This window comes from Bicyclus anynana, chromosome Z (genome assembly GCF_947172395.1).
Source record: "Bicyclus anynana chromosome Z, ilBicAnyn1.1, whole genome shotgun sequence".
Classification (NCBI taxonomy): Eukaryota; Metazoa; Arthropoda; class Insecta; order Lepidoptera; family Nymphalidae; genus Bicyclus; species Bicyclus anynana.
Genome location: NC_069110.1, coordinates 175,088 through 192,400, shown reverse-complemented (window position 1 = coordinate 192,400; position 17,313 = coordinate 175,088). Strand labels below are relative to the sequence as shown.

The following is a 17,313-nucleotide window of genomic DNA, read 5'->3' as shown; positions in this document are numbered from 1 at the left end:
AATACCGAAAGAGCTTGAAACGTTCTTCAGTTAATGTTTCATTCAATGTTTCAGTCTGGGATTGTCACTTTGATAACATTGCCGTGCGTTGAAAATTATGAAATTCGTTAGTTGTTGTTAGTTAATTTTATCCTTAAAGGATAAAATTTCCAAAAATGTCTTGACGTCATATTGAGTTTCCTATTCAATCCAATCAATGATTTTTAATATTACGCGCTTGACTACAATATTGCCTGGCGGAATGCGACGATGAGGTCTAAGTTGGTGCGTCCTTGCCTAGAAGATGACTATTCACTCTTGCCTATGAATATTATGTAGATGACAGATTGGCAGGTGGCAGGTTTCGGCCGTGGTTAGTTAAAGATGTACCGCCAAGCGATTTTGCGTTCCGGTACGATGTCGTGTAGAAACCAAAAGGGGTGTGGACTTTCATCCAACTCCTAATAAGTTAGCCCGCTTCCATCTTAGATTGCATCATCACTTACCATCAGGTGAAATTGTTACGAAAAAAAGATGAAAGATATTGTAATTGAGTAATAAAAAAGTTTTCTCCTTTTCCACAGGCAAATGTATATATGAAACTTTTCTACAAACCGCATACTCAACGACGCCACTCTTCGCAAGAGGAAATGCAACCCCGCTGGCGGTATTTTCAAAGTACCCCGTTGAGCCACATGCGAGCGAGCGCTCCGCCCCAGGAGCTCAGCTCCACGCCTACGAACACGGAGGATCAGCCCGGAGATGTCCACGAGCAGGCGCAGAGCACCCGCCGCAGGTCGCACTCCGAGCCGCGGACGACCACTCAAACATCTAGCAGGTATGGCTGCCAGTGCTCACTCCAGGAGACCGAGTCATGTACGCCTCGGTTTGCCGTTAGCGTTTCGCCCTGCACAACCTGCCCGCCGTCGTCGAGTTGCCACTGGACCCGCCCAGCTACCAGTGGCATCATCGCTTCATCCTACTATCGCTACATCCCACTTTCGCTACATCCCACTATCGCTACATCCCACTATCGCTACATCCCACTATCGGTACATCCCACTATCGCTACATCCCACTATCGGTACATCCCACTATCGCTACATCCCACTATCGCTACATCCCACTATCGGTACATCCCACTATCGCTACATCCCACTATCGCTACATCCCACTATCGCTACATCCCACTATCGCTACATCCCACTATCGCTACATCCCACAATCGGGTGCAGGCACCGGAGATTTGCAGCTTCACCGCGTCGGCCAGCGAATCGCCGGGAAACGTTGGGGATAGTATAAAACAGAATATTATTGTAGAACTCTAACAAAGGAGTGAGTCATGTATACTAGAGTCATTATACCAAAAATATCGGGTAGAAATGCAAATGAACCTAGAAAGCTTATCTTCAAATTATCGACCAAGATTTCCTGTGTGGCTTTTTCGCATGAACTACTTCTACATTAATCTATACTAATTTAATAAAGAGGTAAAGTTTGTAAGTTTGTAACATTTTTTAAATGGGGTAATCTTCGGAACTACTGGTCCGATTTCAAAAATTCTTTCACCAGTAGTATGCTACATTATCGGGGAGTGCTATAGGCTATACTTTACATAGGTATCACATATATTTTCACAGTTTTTGTCATACAGGTCGGACCGAAAATCCTCTTAAACAGACTTATTCGCATGCGCTGCCTTAACTATTGTGTAAAATTGAAATTAATGTATGGAGACTTTATGTATCTTTAAAAGTTCTACAAAAAAGTCCGCAACACCATGTATCCATCTTCTATATATTAGCAGATATAGTACCTTTTGTGTTTTAAAAATTATTATTTTTATATACTTAGGTTTACATCATTATTTATACAACTAAACTTTAACCCTTATTAAAATAAATTATTTAATAATCACAAGGATATTATGGAGATAAGATTTGCTCTTTGCAGTATGTTAATTACTTAAATAGTTTCGGAGACAATACAAAATTTCTAAAAGACGCAGAAATTCCGCTATATGACGCCCCGCGCTTTCATTTACGTAGTTCCCGTTCCCGTGTAAATATGGGAATCAAACATAGCCTATGACACTCGCAAATAACGTAGCTTTCTATTGGTAAAACAATTTTCCAAATCGGTCCAGTAGATCCAGAGATTACCTCCTACAACCACACAAACTTTACCTCATTATATTATTAGCATAGAAGTCTCTATTTCCCGTGGTCATCGCACCACTCTCGAAGGGCTGGACCGATTTTGCCTAAGATAGAGAATTTATAGAGTAGGGTTGGTTACGGGTAGGGAAGTGTAGGGGTAGTGTAGGGGTAGGGCCGGGGTAGGGTAGGGGTAGAGGTAGGGTAGGGGTAGGGTAGAGGTACGGGTAGGATAAGGAAGTGGTAGGTAGGGGTAGGATAGGTGTGAGATAGGGGTATGGGTGGGATAGGGGTAGGAAAGGTATAGAGTACTGGGAGGGTAGGGGTAGGATGGGGGTAGGGTGTGGGTAAGGTAGAGGTAGTGTATGGGTAGATTTGAGGTAGGGTAGGGATAGGGTACTGGGAGGGTAGGGGTAGGATGGGGGTAGGGTGTGGATAAGGTAGGGGTAGTGTATGGGTAGATTTGAGGTAGGGTAGGGATAGGGTAGGGTAGGGGTAAGGTAGAGGTAGGGTTGTGGTAGTGGTAGGGTAGGGGTAGGGTTGGGGTAGTGGCAGGTTAGGGGTAGGGTAGGGGTAGTAGTAAAGTTGACATTGAATTTTACGCGGACGAAGTCGCGGGCGTCCGCTAGTCAAATATAATGTCATTGACATCAATTACTCGTGCCTCACATCAACTTGAATCAAATTTATCGATCACTTGCAGTAGCTTGCCCATAAACTTGCCCATAAACTTGCCCATAAACTTGCTCATTTACTTTCACAAAATTAACTACCTGTAAACACAAATAAGATTACAACTACCAGATATCTATTCACCATATTAAATACATAGACTTTCCTGTGGTGCGAAGGCCGTAACTTTTATTCGGTTTATTAATAAAGTTCGGCCTCCGCTTATTACGTAGGCTCACTTCACGTCGGCATGTGCCGACACGGGCCAAGTCATGTTGTTCCGACGATAGGCGAGCGTTGCGGTGTTTTGTCCAGTCTACACTTTTCCAACTTGGCCACTCCTGACAGTGGTTCGCCCTTGGGCCTGGCACCTCGTGAGAAACGACTGGGACCACCGACAATCCTAAACAAGCAATCCTTTGCGTTTGCTATATACATCACCAGAACAATGATGCCCTAGAAGCGGCGCACGTTAGTGTTGGACGACTGGCGATGGAGGAAAACCTCATATGTAAGGACCTAATATATTTTTTGTCTCCAAGAAGTATATATACTCTGTTGAAAAAGTAAGGTGACTTTATAAAATAAATAATATTTATTTTTTATTTATTCATCAACATTTATATTGTAGCCTTTATAAATAATTCTCCTTTACACAATGCTCTTTATACAATGCACTAGTGCCGACGCTTTTTCTAATCTTCAAAGCACTTCTCCTGCACTTGCACAATGCACCTATTGGTATAGCCTTGAGCTCCTCTGGCGCTTTCAGTCTTGTGTCTCCTGGGTGCTTTCATTGGGATGATTTGACTTTGGTTTGGATGTCATAATCTTAAACTCGTGATTCCTTTTCATCACCAGTTACCCTTTTGAGCAAACCAGGATCATCACTGATGTCATTCGAGAGCTCCTGACGTTGCGATGGGACGGTTCTTATGATCAAATGTTTCGAAACAAACCTCGCCGAACACGTCTCACGGCTAAAACATCTGAAAAAATTTTATAACGCGAACCGACTGATATGCCAACATCCTCAAAACTTCTCTTTTACGTAATTCGACGATTTTCAAAAACAATTTTCTTCACAGCTCTGAAGATATCTTTTGTTGTTGATGTGCTGAGGCGTCCAGACCGAGGCTCGTTGTTGGTATCTTCTCGGCCATCTTGGAAAAGTTTGTACCATTTGTAAACATTTTTTTTTACCAAAAGCGGACTCACCATGCGCCATTGTCTACATTTCAAAAGATTTTGTGCCTTTGATTCCATTTTTGATACGAAGTTTGATACGAAATCCGCCCACTTTAATAAACTTGCGTATAATAAAGTGTGCGGATCAACAGAAGCAACCAATGACATTCAAAAATCGTATAAGTCTTATCTATACTTCTATACTAATATTATAAAGAGGTAAAGTTTGTAAGTTTGTAAGTTTGTCACATTCTTTAAATGGGGTAATCTTCGGAACTACTGGTCCGATTTTAAAAATTCTTTCACCAGTAGAATGCTACATTATCGGGAAGTGCTATAGGCTATTTTATATTGGTATCATATATATTAGCCGAGTTATCACAGTTTTTGTCATACAGGTCGGACTGAAAATCCTCTTAAACAGACTTATTCGCATGCGCTGCCTTGTCCATTGTGTAAAATTGAAATGAATGTATAGAGACTTTATGTATCTTTAAAAGTTCTACAAAAAAGTCCGCGACACCATATCTATCTTCTATATATTAGCAGATATAGTACCTTTTGTGTTTTGATAATTATTAATTTTATATACTTAGGTTTACGTCATCATTTATACAACTAAACTTTAATCCTTATTAAAATAAATTATTTAATAATCACAAAGATATTATGGAGATAATATTTGCCCTTTACAGTATGTTAATTAGTTAAATAGTTTCGGAGATAATACAAAATTTCTAAAAGACGCAGAAATTCCGCTATATGTCGCCCGGTGCTTTCATTTACGTAGTTCTCGTTCCCGTGTGAATATGGGGATCAAACATAGCCAATAACGCTCGCAAATAACGTAGCTTTCTATTGGTAAAACAATTTTCCAAATCGGTCCAGTAGATCCAGAGATTACCTCCTACAACCACACAACTTTATCTCTTTATATTATGACCGATTTTGCTAAGGGTAGGAGTAAGATAGAGAAGTTATAGAGTAGGGTAGGGTACGGGTAGGGAAGCGTAGGGGTAGGGTAGGGGTAGAGCCGGGGTAGGGTAGGGTAGGGGTAGGGTAGGGGTACGGTTAGGATAGGGAAGTGGTAGGGTAGGCGTAGGATAGGCGTGAGATAGGGGTACGGGTGGTATAGGGGTAGGAAACGGATAGGGTACGGGGAGGGTAGGGGTAGGGTAGAGGTAGGGGTATCGGGTAACATTTGTTACATAATCTTATCATCTCATCTTAATTTCATATATGTCAACTAACATACGTCAAAGTTAGTGAATAAGCCTGCTGACCCTTTCATTAAAAAGGCTATTAATTATGCCTAGCCTTTATATAAAGCGCCTAGTTCAATAAGCCGCGCGAGACTACGTTGCTACGCAACTCACAGCTACAGACGGATTGTTCTGGACGATGTACGAGTAGGTAAGTACTAAGCTGAACGCGTTGATATCTTTTAGACCACGTTTTGTTCGTCAACGGATTATCAAAGACGTTCGGACATGGAACTTGTGTATATTTGTACATATTTTCAATCAATCTCTAATTAAGAGTTTTTTTTTTCTTATGCGCTTTATTTTTGCACCCTAAAACTAACTAAAATAAGAAAACAAAGTAGGTACAAAAAGAAGTATACTTATTGTATGTATGCTAATCGTAATAGGATTTTGTTTAAAGAAACAAAAATTCACATAAGAAGAAAAAAATACGAGTTTTTTAAGATTAATTTTTATTTAACTAGCTATAATGAAACTAATACAAACAATTTTGTTTGCAAAATATAAAGAGAAAGTAAGTAAAGCCAAATTTTAATGGAAACCGCCATGCATCATGTAATTCCCCTAAACAAATAGCAAAACCAATAGCAGCCAGTGGCTACGGTCGATTCGTCTGAGGTACAAGAAACCTCTGGGAAATTACTACAGTAGGTTTATTAAAATTGAACCAAACAATTACTTCAATAAACTTCTACATACAGTGTACGTTTAAAGTGCAAACATTATTGACCTTGTAAACAGGCTTCTATTTACTAACTCTCTCAAGGGTCATGCAGGAGAATTGAAGGTAGGGATTTTTGTTTTTTGTACAAAATACAATATTACTTAAAAACCGAAAAAAATCGGCTAACATATACATTGCAGTATTTTAGTAGGCCTTGATGTCAGCTATCATCCTGTAGAGTATGTCGTACTGTTTACTTGTACATCCTATATAAAGTAGCAAGTAAATGTAAAAAAGAGATTAGACGATTGTGTTCTAGGTACTTGACATGCTAGCTCTGAAAGTGACCACGGTCCAAGCTTCATTATTGGCTACCGTACTTACCTTAGATAAGAGTATGTGCTGATACACTTTTAGCTTTTATAAAATGACGAATATTTGGCTGTCCCTGCCTCTTAGACTATAAAAGGGCCGGACTCATCACCGAGAAGTGATAGTTCGACCTCCGCACGCTGGATTACTATTATTATATATTGCTCATTTTAAAAATGATAATATATTTTTATTCTCTATGACGATAATCTGGTTAAAGCCGAAGAGGGAAAAAATACCAAAATACTTGGACCTTGCTCACGAGATAACCGCCATGCGGAATGTTGAGTCAACTATTATTGTTCTGATAGTTGTTTCAGTCAACGGTCATATAGCGAAAAGATTCGACCAACACCATAAAAGCTTTCGTTTAGCTGTTGGATCAAGAGTCGGATACAGAAGGCAGTGTTTCTTAAGACGGCGCGCATTTTGAGGAGATCTCTCACTCTGGAGCCGTGACCACCGGTTGCTTGGGTACTCAAATGTCCCGCAGCGGTAGGGTGAATGTTTTTTATAAATTTTTAATAGTGTGTTGTTATAATGTTTATATTTTGTATTATTAACATTGTTAAAATTTAAAAAGGACAATTAAATAAATGAGAGAACAAAAAATAATTTCTTGACCCGTAGAAATTTTGTTGAAGTCGAAGTATGTCCGGCTAGTATGTATATATATGTATATATTGCAGACTAAATTTACATGAAACATGAAAACCTGATTCTAATATTATCACAATAATTAACGTAGATTTTGCTAACCGATCAAATAACTCACTCGCCGACATATACAATCCGTGAAAGCGTCAACACATTGCTAGCTAGGAAAAATGAAGATCGAATCCATTTTTTTGTTACAGACAAAGTAATAAAATTGATTTCAGAAAGAACTGAACTTAAAGGCAAAGTAATAAAAACAGACTTGGAATAGAAACGTTTAAATAATCTTTATATACAAAGTAGGGAAATTCTAAAAAAGAACAAATACAGGTTAAAGATATTTTGAAGAGGAATGTAATAAAAAGAGATCTGTAAAACGATATACGCTTATACAATACTAAAGAGTAGATACCAACTCCAAAAAGCTCATCAGGCACGACCGCTACAAATAGAAATACCATTATAGAGAAGCTACTAAATTTTACCAAAATTTATACAATACGCCAAATAAAATGGAAATCAACATGAAAAAAAGTACCTAATGTAGCAGAGATCCTTGTTTTTCTAGATCGTGAAATCCAACGCGGTATCAAGTCCTTGAAATGTATGAAAAGCCCAGGTGAAGACAACATAACAAATGATACTCTCAAAGCAATAACCGAGCCACTAATTCCTATATTAACCGAATTATTCAACGATATTAAGAAACAAAAAAAATACCTGAACAAAGGGAAACTTCTGTCATAATATTACAATATAAAAAAGGGCAACCACCAGGATATTATAATAACTATCGTCCTATTAGTCTATATACAGGGGCTTTATAAGCTATTTACAAATATAATACTCTATACGCTAAAGGAAGAGTTCGAGATTTACCAACCCCGAGAACAGGCAGGCTTTTCGAAGTAAATACTCTACCTTGGATTATATCTTTACTCTATGAAATGGGAGTGTGGGAGTATGGAAAAAAAATGTCTAAGGAGTATGTGTCTGAACTCCAAACTAGAACTAAATGGAAGAGTCCAAGTCGAGATATCACCGAAGACATGTTAGTCCTTATAAAAGAAGATAATTCTCCACCCTTGAAATTGCGTCTTGGAAGAGTCACTAAAGTCTCAAGAGGCAAGAATGGAGTAGCTCGGGTTGTCTTTATTCGCACATCTGAAGGTATAATTCAAAGGGCTTGTTCGAAGATATGCCCCATCTTTCCAGAGAACGAGGACCCTGAAGAAGAAGACATTGGAAGAGCTCTTCTAAGGCTGGGGACATGTTAATGCGCAACACAAAACACAATTAAACGTCAATGTCAACTGTCTGTCAAGTACAAGTCATTTCAACGTCAACTGTCAACTGTCAACTGTCAACTGTCAACTGTCAACTGTCATTAAATGCTATGTATCTGTAATTTATTTTCGCTAACTGGAAAAGTGAACGCTTGAAAAATTAAATCGCATAAGTTAATCCTGATAAATTTATTAAAATAATCACCAAATAAACAAACAAGAGATAGTCACATTCTCCTCAACACCAATTTACATAGTATTTATTGATTACAAAGCCATTATTCTAATTTTTTTACGAATCCTTATGGTGCGCTTTGAGAAGTCCAAACATTGCCGAAAAATGTATAAATGTCTCAAAGAAATATACACGAAGAGTAAAGTGATAGTGAAACTGGAAAAAAGAGGATAAATCTTCGAAGTAAAATGCCAACTCTTTTATACGGCTGTCAAACGTGGCCAATTACTAGAGACATAATTGATAAAATACAGTCCCCCGTAGCCAAGTGGCACGTCGATTCTCTTTCTAAGATCGCTAACGCTTCGAAAACTAGAGACATGTATGGGAATGACAGATCTTGATCACGTGACCTGTCGATAGCTAATGTCATTCCCATACATCTTTCATCAAGGACAAAAATCATAGACGCGGCAAAACTGGCATGTCTCCTTAAGTGGCGTTGGGCTGGACACATATCATATTGGCGACAGGCAGGGACACATGAAAAAAAATGGAGGAGGCCTATGCTGCTAAAAGTGGGTGTTACAAAAATTAATGACATTATAAATGAAAATTATAATTGACGAAATGGACGACTGAGAAATTTGCTTTCTGAGTCAAATTATAAATTGACATGTTAATTATTTAATGGAATGAAATGTTAATGATTTTTTGTATTTTTGTATTTACTTGGAAATAAAGGCTATATTATTATTATATTAAAGTGAGTATAAATACATAAAATGTAAGCGTTTGCCACCCGGCGGCATCGCATCACTACGCGACACACTCGCAGGGTCCACGTGTATTGAGTACATGTGATGTTACAAATGTCGGATGGGGAGTGAGAGCTTTCTTACTCAGATGTTGTAACATTTTTCAGCTGAGTTGAGCTGGTCAATGAAATAACTGACTGACGTTTCTAGGGTAAAACAAGACTCCACGCAGATTCAAACAGTTACGTCACGTCAAATAGTAACTGTAAAAAGTTGGGCTTTCTTACCATATAACGTTAGCAAGACTTGACGTGTCCTAGTTAACTCCCCTCGATTAGGTTAGTTAACCTAAGCATCTGGTTGTGTTGCAGCACCTAAGACGGCGTGCATCAGCTTGCGGCGTAGGTCAACATCAAAGCTCTACGATCTGCTGGAGAGTTCTGCAGAAAAAAAATCTTACTTTAAAATTTAAAATTTCATATTATTTAATGTTCACTATATTTGTGATCTTTATCATCATCATCATCATCAGCCATCATCCTGCTGGACATAGGCCTTTTTTAAGCAGCTCGATAATTTTATGGCTTTTTGCATCCAATGGCAGCCATCTTCCGGATGTCGTCGCTCCACCCGCACACCGCCACTTCAATGTATTAGCCCTGAGGAGAGCTATGTTGGCTACTTTTGTCCTTTGGCGAATCACTTCGTTCCGGAGTGAAGTTCGTTCACTCAAAGAGACTCCAAGCATAGCTCTCTCCATAGCACGCTGAGCGACTTGGATTTGTAGACTAGCCTCTAAGTAACTAAAAGTGTAAAATTAAAAAAAAAAAACAATTAATAAAAAAAATTAAAACCCGACAGCATTAAATATGAGTAATAAAACTAAAAAGATAAAACTGAAAAGAAATAAAACTATTGTAGAAAGCAATCATAAAATAGTCAGGACCTATTAAATAATATAGTAGGTAGACTATAATCAGTCTATCCAATATTGGTACCAAATACTTCTGGTTACAACTTATTTCATTTCTTTTCAGTTTTTATATTTTATGCAGTCGGGGTTTTTAATTTTTTTATTATTTTTTTGGAGTTTACTCCTTAAGAATCGAATTCGCATATATAGCCCCCGGTATGAACAAAATATGGGCAGTAGAATTCGATGAACGAATGACAGCGTTACGTTTTTTGTGCGCACCTTTCACCGTGCACTGCCGCTGCCTGCTGCTCCTTGCGCACCTTTCACTTTCAGGCGTAGGTATTGAGACGTATAGTGTATGCTGCGGGGCAACTGCAGCTGTCGACGGTCGATCTGAAAGAGCAAACTCCATTCTTGCGCCGGAGCTGACACACACTTTTTTATATTCCTGCTCGAACTATGTTATATTTTCCGTCCTCTTTTCGCTTCGAATTACATAATATTAATAATATTATGCATAGCTCTTATTAATATTTACTTAAATGTACATTCAATTATATCAGTGTTCTTTAATACTTAAAGAACAGTGATACAACTGGGAAGACGGTTTGGGTGGGATGTACCGATGTACGAATGGTAAGTTGTTTTGCAGCTGTTGTTGGTGCATTGCCGTTGCTCTAGGTCACACACGCAAATGACATTAGTACTCACTTGTACATGCACAGGGAATCCGTCTTCCTAGAACTAATTGCGTACTTAAGTACCGCATTCATAACGAAGCTTCATAGAAGGATTTAAACTATTGTTAAAAATTTTAACCTTTAACCAGGTAATGGGAAAATACTTCTCATTAGTTACTTAGTTTTGAAGCACGCACTACTCGTAGCTAGGTTTTGGCAAACACTCTATTTCTAAATGACAAAAAAAGCTAGACAAATACTATTTATCCATGAATACACAAAAAAATTACAACTTGGAACACAACTCTTTATGAAGATAGTTTATTCCGGGACCAGGCGACAGTGGGCTGTAGTCTAGTCAAGAGCGAGATTTTTGATGAATTTTGACGAAACGCAGATAAATATCGAGTTTTCCTAATGGTGTGTGGGAATCGAACCCACGACTGTGTATGGAAAAGGCAGGGTATCAAGTTGGAGTGTACTCTATAAGGGGCAGTCAGATCATGGTTTCCCGCATAGTTTCAGTAACATTTCAGATATTTATTTAACTATTTCAAAAAGATCGGAACAATATTTCAGTCATATTCAAAACCAGCTGCAGTTCTCTTGGTCCTGGTTAAGGGTTAATAAATAAATATTTTAGATATTTGATCATATTTATGTATTTATTTCAAAATACAAAACTGTTAAAAAAATATTGGTATTAGAATCTATTTTATCGCATGTTCTCAATGTTCTAATAATATAATGAAATGAATTTTTAATAGTGTTATGTATTATATTTTATTAACATTGTTAAAAATTTAAAAAAGGACAGAATAAAATAAAATAAAATGTATACGTCTTTCATTTGTAAATAAAACACGTATTTTACATTTGAAACGCTTGTTTGTTCTATTAGCCCCCATTCGCACGGGAGATGTTTAACGGCGTTACGGCGGTTATAGCATGAATACTAAATGAATACGATAAAAGTGCTCATTCAGTCACTGCTCGAAAAAAAGCGTTGTGTTTTAAACGCTGTCGTGTGAACTGAACTCGCGTATACTTGGGAATGTATTTGTTTTATTTGAACGCATTTTTAAGGACCGTTAAAAAACTCTCGTGCGAATGGCTTAGTTTGACTTATTCATTATTTATTATTATTATTAATTATAATTAAACGTGCTAAAATTAGACTAATAAGTCAAACTAAGCCTTTTGTCAGAGAAAGAGGATTCTGAGAAAAATAATTCTCAGAATCCTGACTAAAGTCATTTTTCCCTTAATTCTAGCCCTGCTTGTAGTAAAAAATAAACTACGGGATCCAGACCTCCGTGATTTCCGGTGAAAACACAGGATAGTGCAGCCTGTGCTACCTACACATACAATCAGTGTGGCTTTCTGTTCATCACCATCGTATCAGCCGATGGACGTCCACTGCAGGACATAGGCCTTTTGTAGGGACTTCCAAACATCATACTGAGCCGCCTGCATCCAGCGAATCCCTGCGACTCGCTTGATGTCGTCAGCCCACCTGATAGGGGGTCGACCAACACTTGGGACCCCAACCTCCATCGGCTTTTCGATTCACTCGAAATTGTAAACGAATACATATTATACCTATAGTAGGGGAGCCGAAGAGGATTTTTGCAGTTACTCGAGCGCGGCAAATGATCATATGGGAGTATACCTTGAAAATCTGATGTTTTGAGCGTAACACCAAGGAATACAACCCTTATATTTCTATTATCGAGCCACGCGCGTGGTTAATTATTTACTTATTTTGAATGAACTAATCTCTTGAATAATCGCTCATGTTTCATAAAAATTGTCATTAAATTCTGCAGTTTTTTTCCCCACCGCTGAAAGCGAAAAAAGTATATGACCTTTTATTCTTCCTCCTAAATGTAATCGATTCCAATGGCGCTTTAATAACTGCAAATTTAGCATCCCAGGCTCCCCTACTACTAGGACGTATGGTCCAGTTAGGTAGGTCCAATGTCGAGAAAGAAGTGAATCGCTGAATCCAACTCGGCTGAGCAGCATTCTGGAAACTTCGTAATGTCTTTTCATCCGAAATTCCTCAGTGCCCGAAGGTAAAAGTCTTCGAACAGTGCGTTGACAGTGATGACATATGATTCCGAGACTTGGTCGCTAATTTATGGGCCTCATAAGTAGGCTCAGAGTCACACAGCGGGCGATGGAACGAGCTATGTTAGGAGTATCTCTGCTTGATCGAATCAGAAATGAGGAGATCCGCAGAAGAACCGAAGTCACCGACATAGCTCAACGAGTTAGCTGAAGTGGCAATGGGCGGGGCACATAGTGCGAAGAGCCTATAGCTGGGGCTTTCTATTGGTAAAAGTATTTTCAAGAATAGTTCACTAAACCTTCTTAGCTAATCGACTTTGTTTATATCTATTGTTTTAGTTATTTAAAAATCATTATAGTCGGAAAAGATATCTATGTGTTTTATGGGCATGCAATGGACTATTCTTGAATAAGTATTTTCAATATATTTTTATATTTTTGCTATATTTTTCACTTATCCACCATTCTGTACCTGCTGGTGTTACGCTCTTTATTGCCTGTCATGCGCATGTACCATTTTTGTATGTTACAATTCTTCTTTATTATTTTTACTTTCACGAGGGGTTCAAAGTTTTAAAATGACATGTAGGTACTGTCACGTCGTGCTAAGCGGAATCGTGATAAGTTCTGAGCCTTACGTACAGCGGAGCGATCTGACAACACACACACAACAACAACACGGCCCGATACGAGAGCCCGCGGTAGCCAGACGCACCTCACTATGCGCAGGCTGAGCGAACGCGCTCACGTAGAGTTCCTCGGAGCGATCTGACAACACGGCCCGATACGAGAGCCCGCGGTAGCCAGACGCACCTCACTGTGCGCAGGCTGAGTGAACGCGCTCACGTAGAGTTCCTCGGAGCGATCTGACAACACGGCCCGATACGAGAGCCCGCGGTAGCCAGACGCACCTCACTGTGCGCAGGCTGAACGTTCGTCAGCCCATGTCCTGCCAGGAACAGGTAGGTAGTGGAAGGTAGGGATAGCGTAGTGGTAGGGTAGGGTTAGGTTAGGGCTAGGATAGGGTATGGTAGGTGTAGCTTAGTGGTAGCATTGGGTAGGGGTAGCCTGGGAGTGGAATAGGATAGGGGTAGGGAATAAGTCAAAGCGAAGCTTGACCGGGTCTACTAGTAATAATATAAATAAACAGCAAGAAAATGATAAAGTATAAAATACTTGAACCTTGCTCACGAGATTACCGCCATGTGGAATGTTGAGGCAACTATTATTGTTCTGATAGCCGATTTAATCAATGGTCTTCCACCAACACCTTAGCGAAGCTTTTGCTTAAATGCTGGATCAAAGATCTCATACAGAAGTTATTGTTAAGACAGTGCGTATTGTAAAGATTTCGAGTTTTAAGAGTTTTGTATTGATGTACACTCTCAAGCTCTGACCACCGGTTGCTTGGGCACTCAAATGTCCCGCAGCAGGAGGGTTAAATTTTTTTATAAAATGTTAATAATGTTTTGTATTATATTTTGTATTTTATTAATATTGTTAAAAATTAAAGAAAAGCCAAATAAATAAATGTTATTAAAAAGAAATAAGCAATATAGATTTAATACAAATCGAATCAAGTAAATTTTATAAAAATAAAAAATAAGTCATACAGTAGGTCCAATTCTGTGCATTGAAGAAGATTGAAAATTATTTTGAAATTTTTTTGTCGGAGCCTAATTTTATTTATTTTATATTTAAAGAAATAGTAGTCAGAGACGCATATGACGTCGCTCGATCTCTTTTTTTTTTTTTTTTCTGTCTGAGTAGGTGCCGATAGCTCCCTGCGGAACCACTACGGCGTCACCGGGGGGGGGGTTGGGCGAGCGCAGAAGCATCGCCTGATGTGACCCGAAGGCTGAAAGAAAGATAGAGGACGGAACGGCTCTCTAAGGGCGTCTCCTATGAGACTCGGACCTCGGCTTAGAAGGCCATTCTGGAGGAGGTAACCGTGACCTGAGTGAATCAGTCCGGACGCCCCCAAGATCGTGAGTTAGAAAACCCACGTTCGGGTGACGTTAGATATCGGGGACCTCGTCTTCGCCGGCGAAGACGCTGTGTAGCTTGTGATTGTGTTACCTGGGAAGCATTGTCGGTTGTTATGTCATCGTCTGGATCGTAAAGGACGTTCTTGGGACGCCTCTGCTTGCAGTTAGCGTTTAGGTTGGGAGTGTAATTGCAGGCCTCAACCACTAGTTGGTTGGGATGGATGGCAGCTCTGTCAAAATAGTTTTGAGAGAGCTGTTTCATGTACTTAGCTATTGTCGGTAATTCTAGATCTCTATGGAGGTCATTATTGCGTAAAAACCACGGCGCGCCCGTGATTTGACGCAGAAAACGATTCTGTAGGGTTTGAAGCGGCCTAAGGGTCGCTTTGGGACGGTGGGCAAACACTACACTAGCGTAGGTTAAGATCGGACGGATCGTAGTTTTATAAAGCGTTAGCTTTGAGCGGAGGGACAATTTACTTTTCTTATTTATCATAGCGTAAAGGCGGTGCATTACGTATGCGGCCTTTTTTCTCGCTTTGTTAACGTGCATGGAGAAGCTCATGCGGTTATCGAAGGTAACGCCTAGGTACTTGGCAGTACGTTGCCAGGGGATGGGTGCTCCGTAAAGGGAGACTTCTTTGAGTCCGGACTTGAGACGGGAGACCGCTTTGCCGGTGAAAAGCACGGCTGCGCTTTTCTCTGGGTTGACTTCTATACGCCAAAGGCGGAACCATTTACCTATAATGTTTACCGCCTTCTGGAGGCGGGCTCTAATGTGGACCCGGTTTACTGCCGTCGCGTACAGTGCGGTGTCGTCCGCAAACTGGGCGACGTGTACGCCCGGGTGGTCGGTGGGAATGTCGCTTGTGAAGAGCGAGTATAAAAGCGGGGAGAGCACGGAGCCCTGAGGGACTCCTGCGCGAATCTGTCTGGGTGAAGAGAGAGTGCCGTCTATACGGTACCTGAAGGTGCGGTTGGACAGAAAGCTGTGTAGCAAGCGTACCATTTTGTTTGGTACGCCGAAACGGTTTAGTTTGAATATCAAGCCTTCGTGCCAGACGCGGTCAAACGCTTTAGCTACGTCAAAGAAGAGCGCCCCGGTGGCGATGGGGTTATGAAATGTATTAAAACCGGTTAGAATGTGCTCCGTGAGGCGGTGCACTTGATGAACACATGAGTGTTTACATCGAAATCCAAACTGTTGTTTGATGAGAAGTTGCTTTTCATCGCAAATGGCTTTGAGACGATTCAAAATGATTATCTCATACACCTTGCCAATGGTGTTGAGAAGACTAATTGGGCGGTAGCTAGTCGGGAGGTCGCGGGGTTTACCAGGCTTGTGGATGCCAATGACCGTGGCTTCTTTCCATGCGTCTGGGAAGGCGCAGTGAGCTAGGAGAACATTGAAGATGTTCACCAGGAGGTTGATTATCTGGACCGGGAGAAGCTTTAAAGCTTTGTTGCTAATCGTATCAGGCCCCGGAGCCTTCTTTTTGCGCAAGCCCTTGATAACCGCAGAGACTTCCTCGCATGACGTAGGGGTAATTTCGACTCCGTCCGGGGGGCGAGATAAGATAGAAGTGAGTTCGGACTTCACTTTTTTCGCGTGTGATTTTACAAATGCCGTAGTGCTTGGAGTGCACTGGGCTTCCAGACTGTCGGCTAGGCATTCGGCCTTATCGATGTCCTCGATCGCGTTTGGGAGGCCAGGGCGTTTTAGAGGTGGGGTGGCTGCGAGGCGGTCGGCTTTGAGATATCTTGCCACGTCGTAGAAGGCTACGTGCGATGGCTCGAGCTCTCTCAGTCGGTCGTCCCATTGTCTGTCATAACGCCAGCGCAAGCGACGCTTGCACCGTCTTCCGAGAGTCCAAAGTAGACTCGCGTTTTGTCGGGTCGGTTCAGATTCGTAGCGTCTTTGCTGTGCGTTTCTATCCGTTAGTAGGGCCCGTAGGTCCGACGACAAGGGGGCCTTGCTGAAGGCAGGGACCTCCTTGGTGCAATCTTTTATTGCTTCGCGAATATGGCCATTTAGGTTCGAAGAAGCTGCGAGCGCTTCGCCTAACGTTTCTATCTCGTCAGGAATTTTATCTAGGTGCTGTGAAGCCAAGGACTTGAGACGCTCAGACAGTCTCCCGTAATTAATTATAGTTTTGGTCGGGGGGGTCGTGGAGGGCGGGGGGCCAAGCTGGAGTATAACTGGTCTGTGGTCCGAGTCCGAGGCCAGATCCGAGAACACCTCCAAAGGACTCACTTCAAGAGTGATGTTCTTTAGGAGTGCCAGATCCAGTACGCTCGGAGTTTGGTTTCGTGTGTCCGTCAGTCTCGGGTAACGTGTTGGTTTGTCGGGGGTGAGCAAAATGAAATTAGCATCGTCGCGGTCAGTCAGTCTTCTTAGAGTGTTGCCGCTAGTGTTATTATAAGCGTTGAGCCAACTTGTATGTTTAGCGTTAAAGTCACCGGCCAAAATGACGGAGTCACTTA

The 17,313-nt window shown here is 40.7% G+C and overlaps 1 protein-coding gene across 1 annotated transcript in view; it reads left to right on the top strand.

The window, feature by feature from the left end:
• Positions 1-17,313, top strand: part of LOC112045523 (otoferlin) — a 99,199-nt gene that overhangs the window by 42,799 nt on the left and 39,087 nt on the right. The window contains exon 4 of the mRNA XM_052890549.1: positions 564-817. Coding sequence (XP_052746509.1) covers positions 564-817 — 254 coding nt within the window. The remainder of the gene's footprint in view (positions 1-563; positions 818-17,313) is intronic.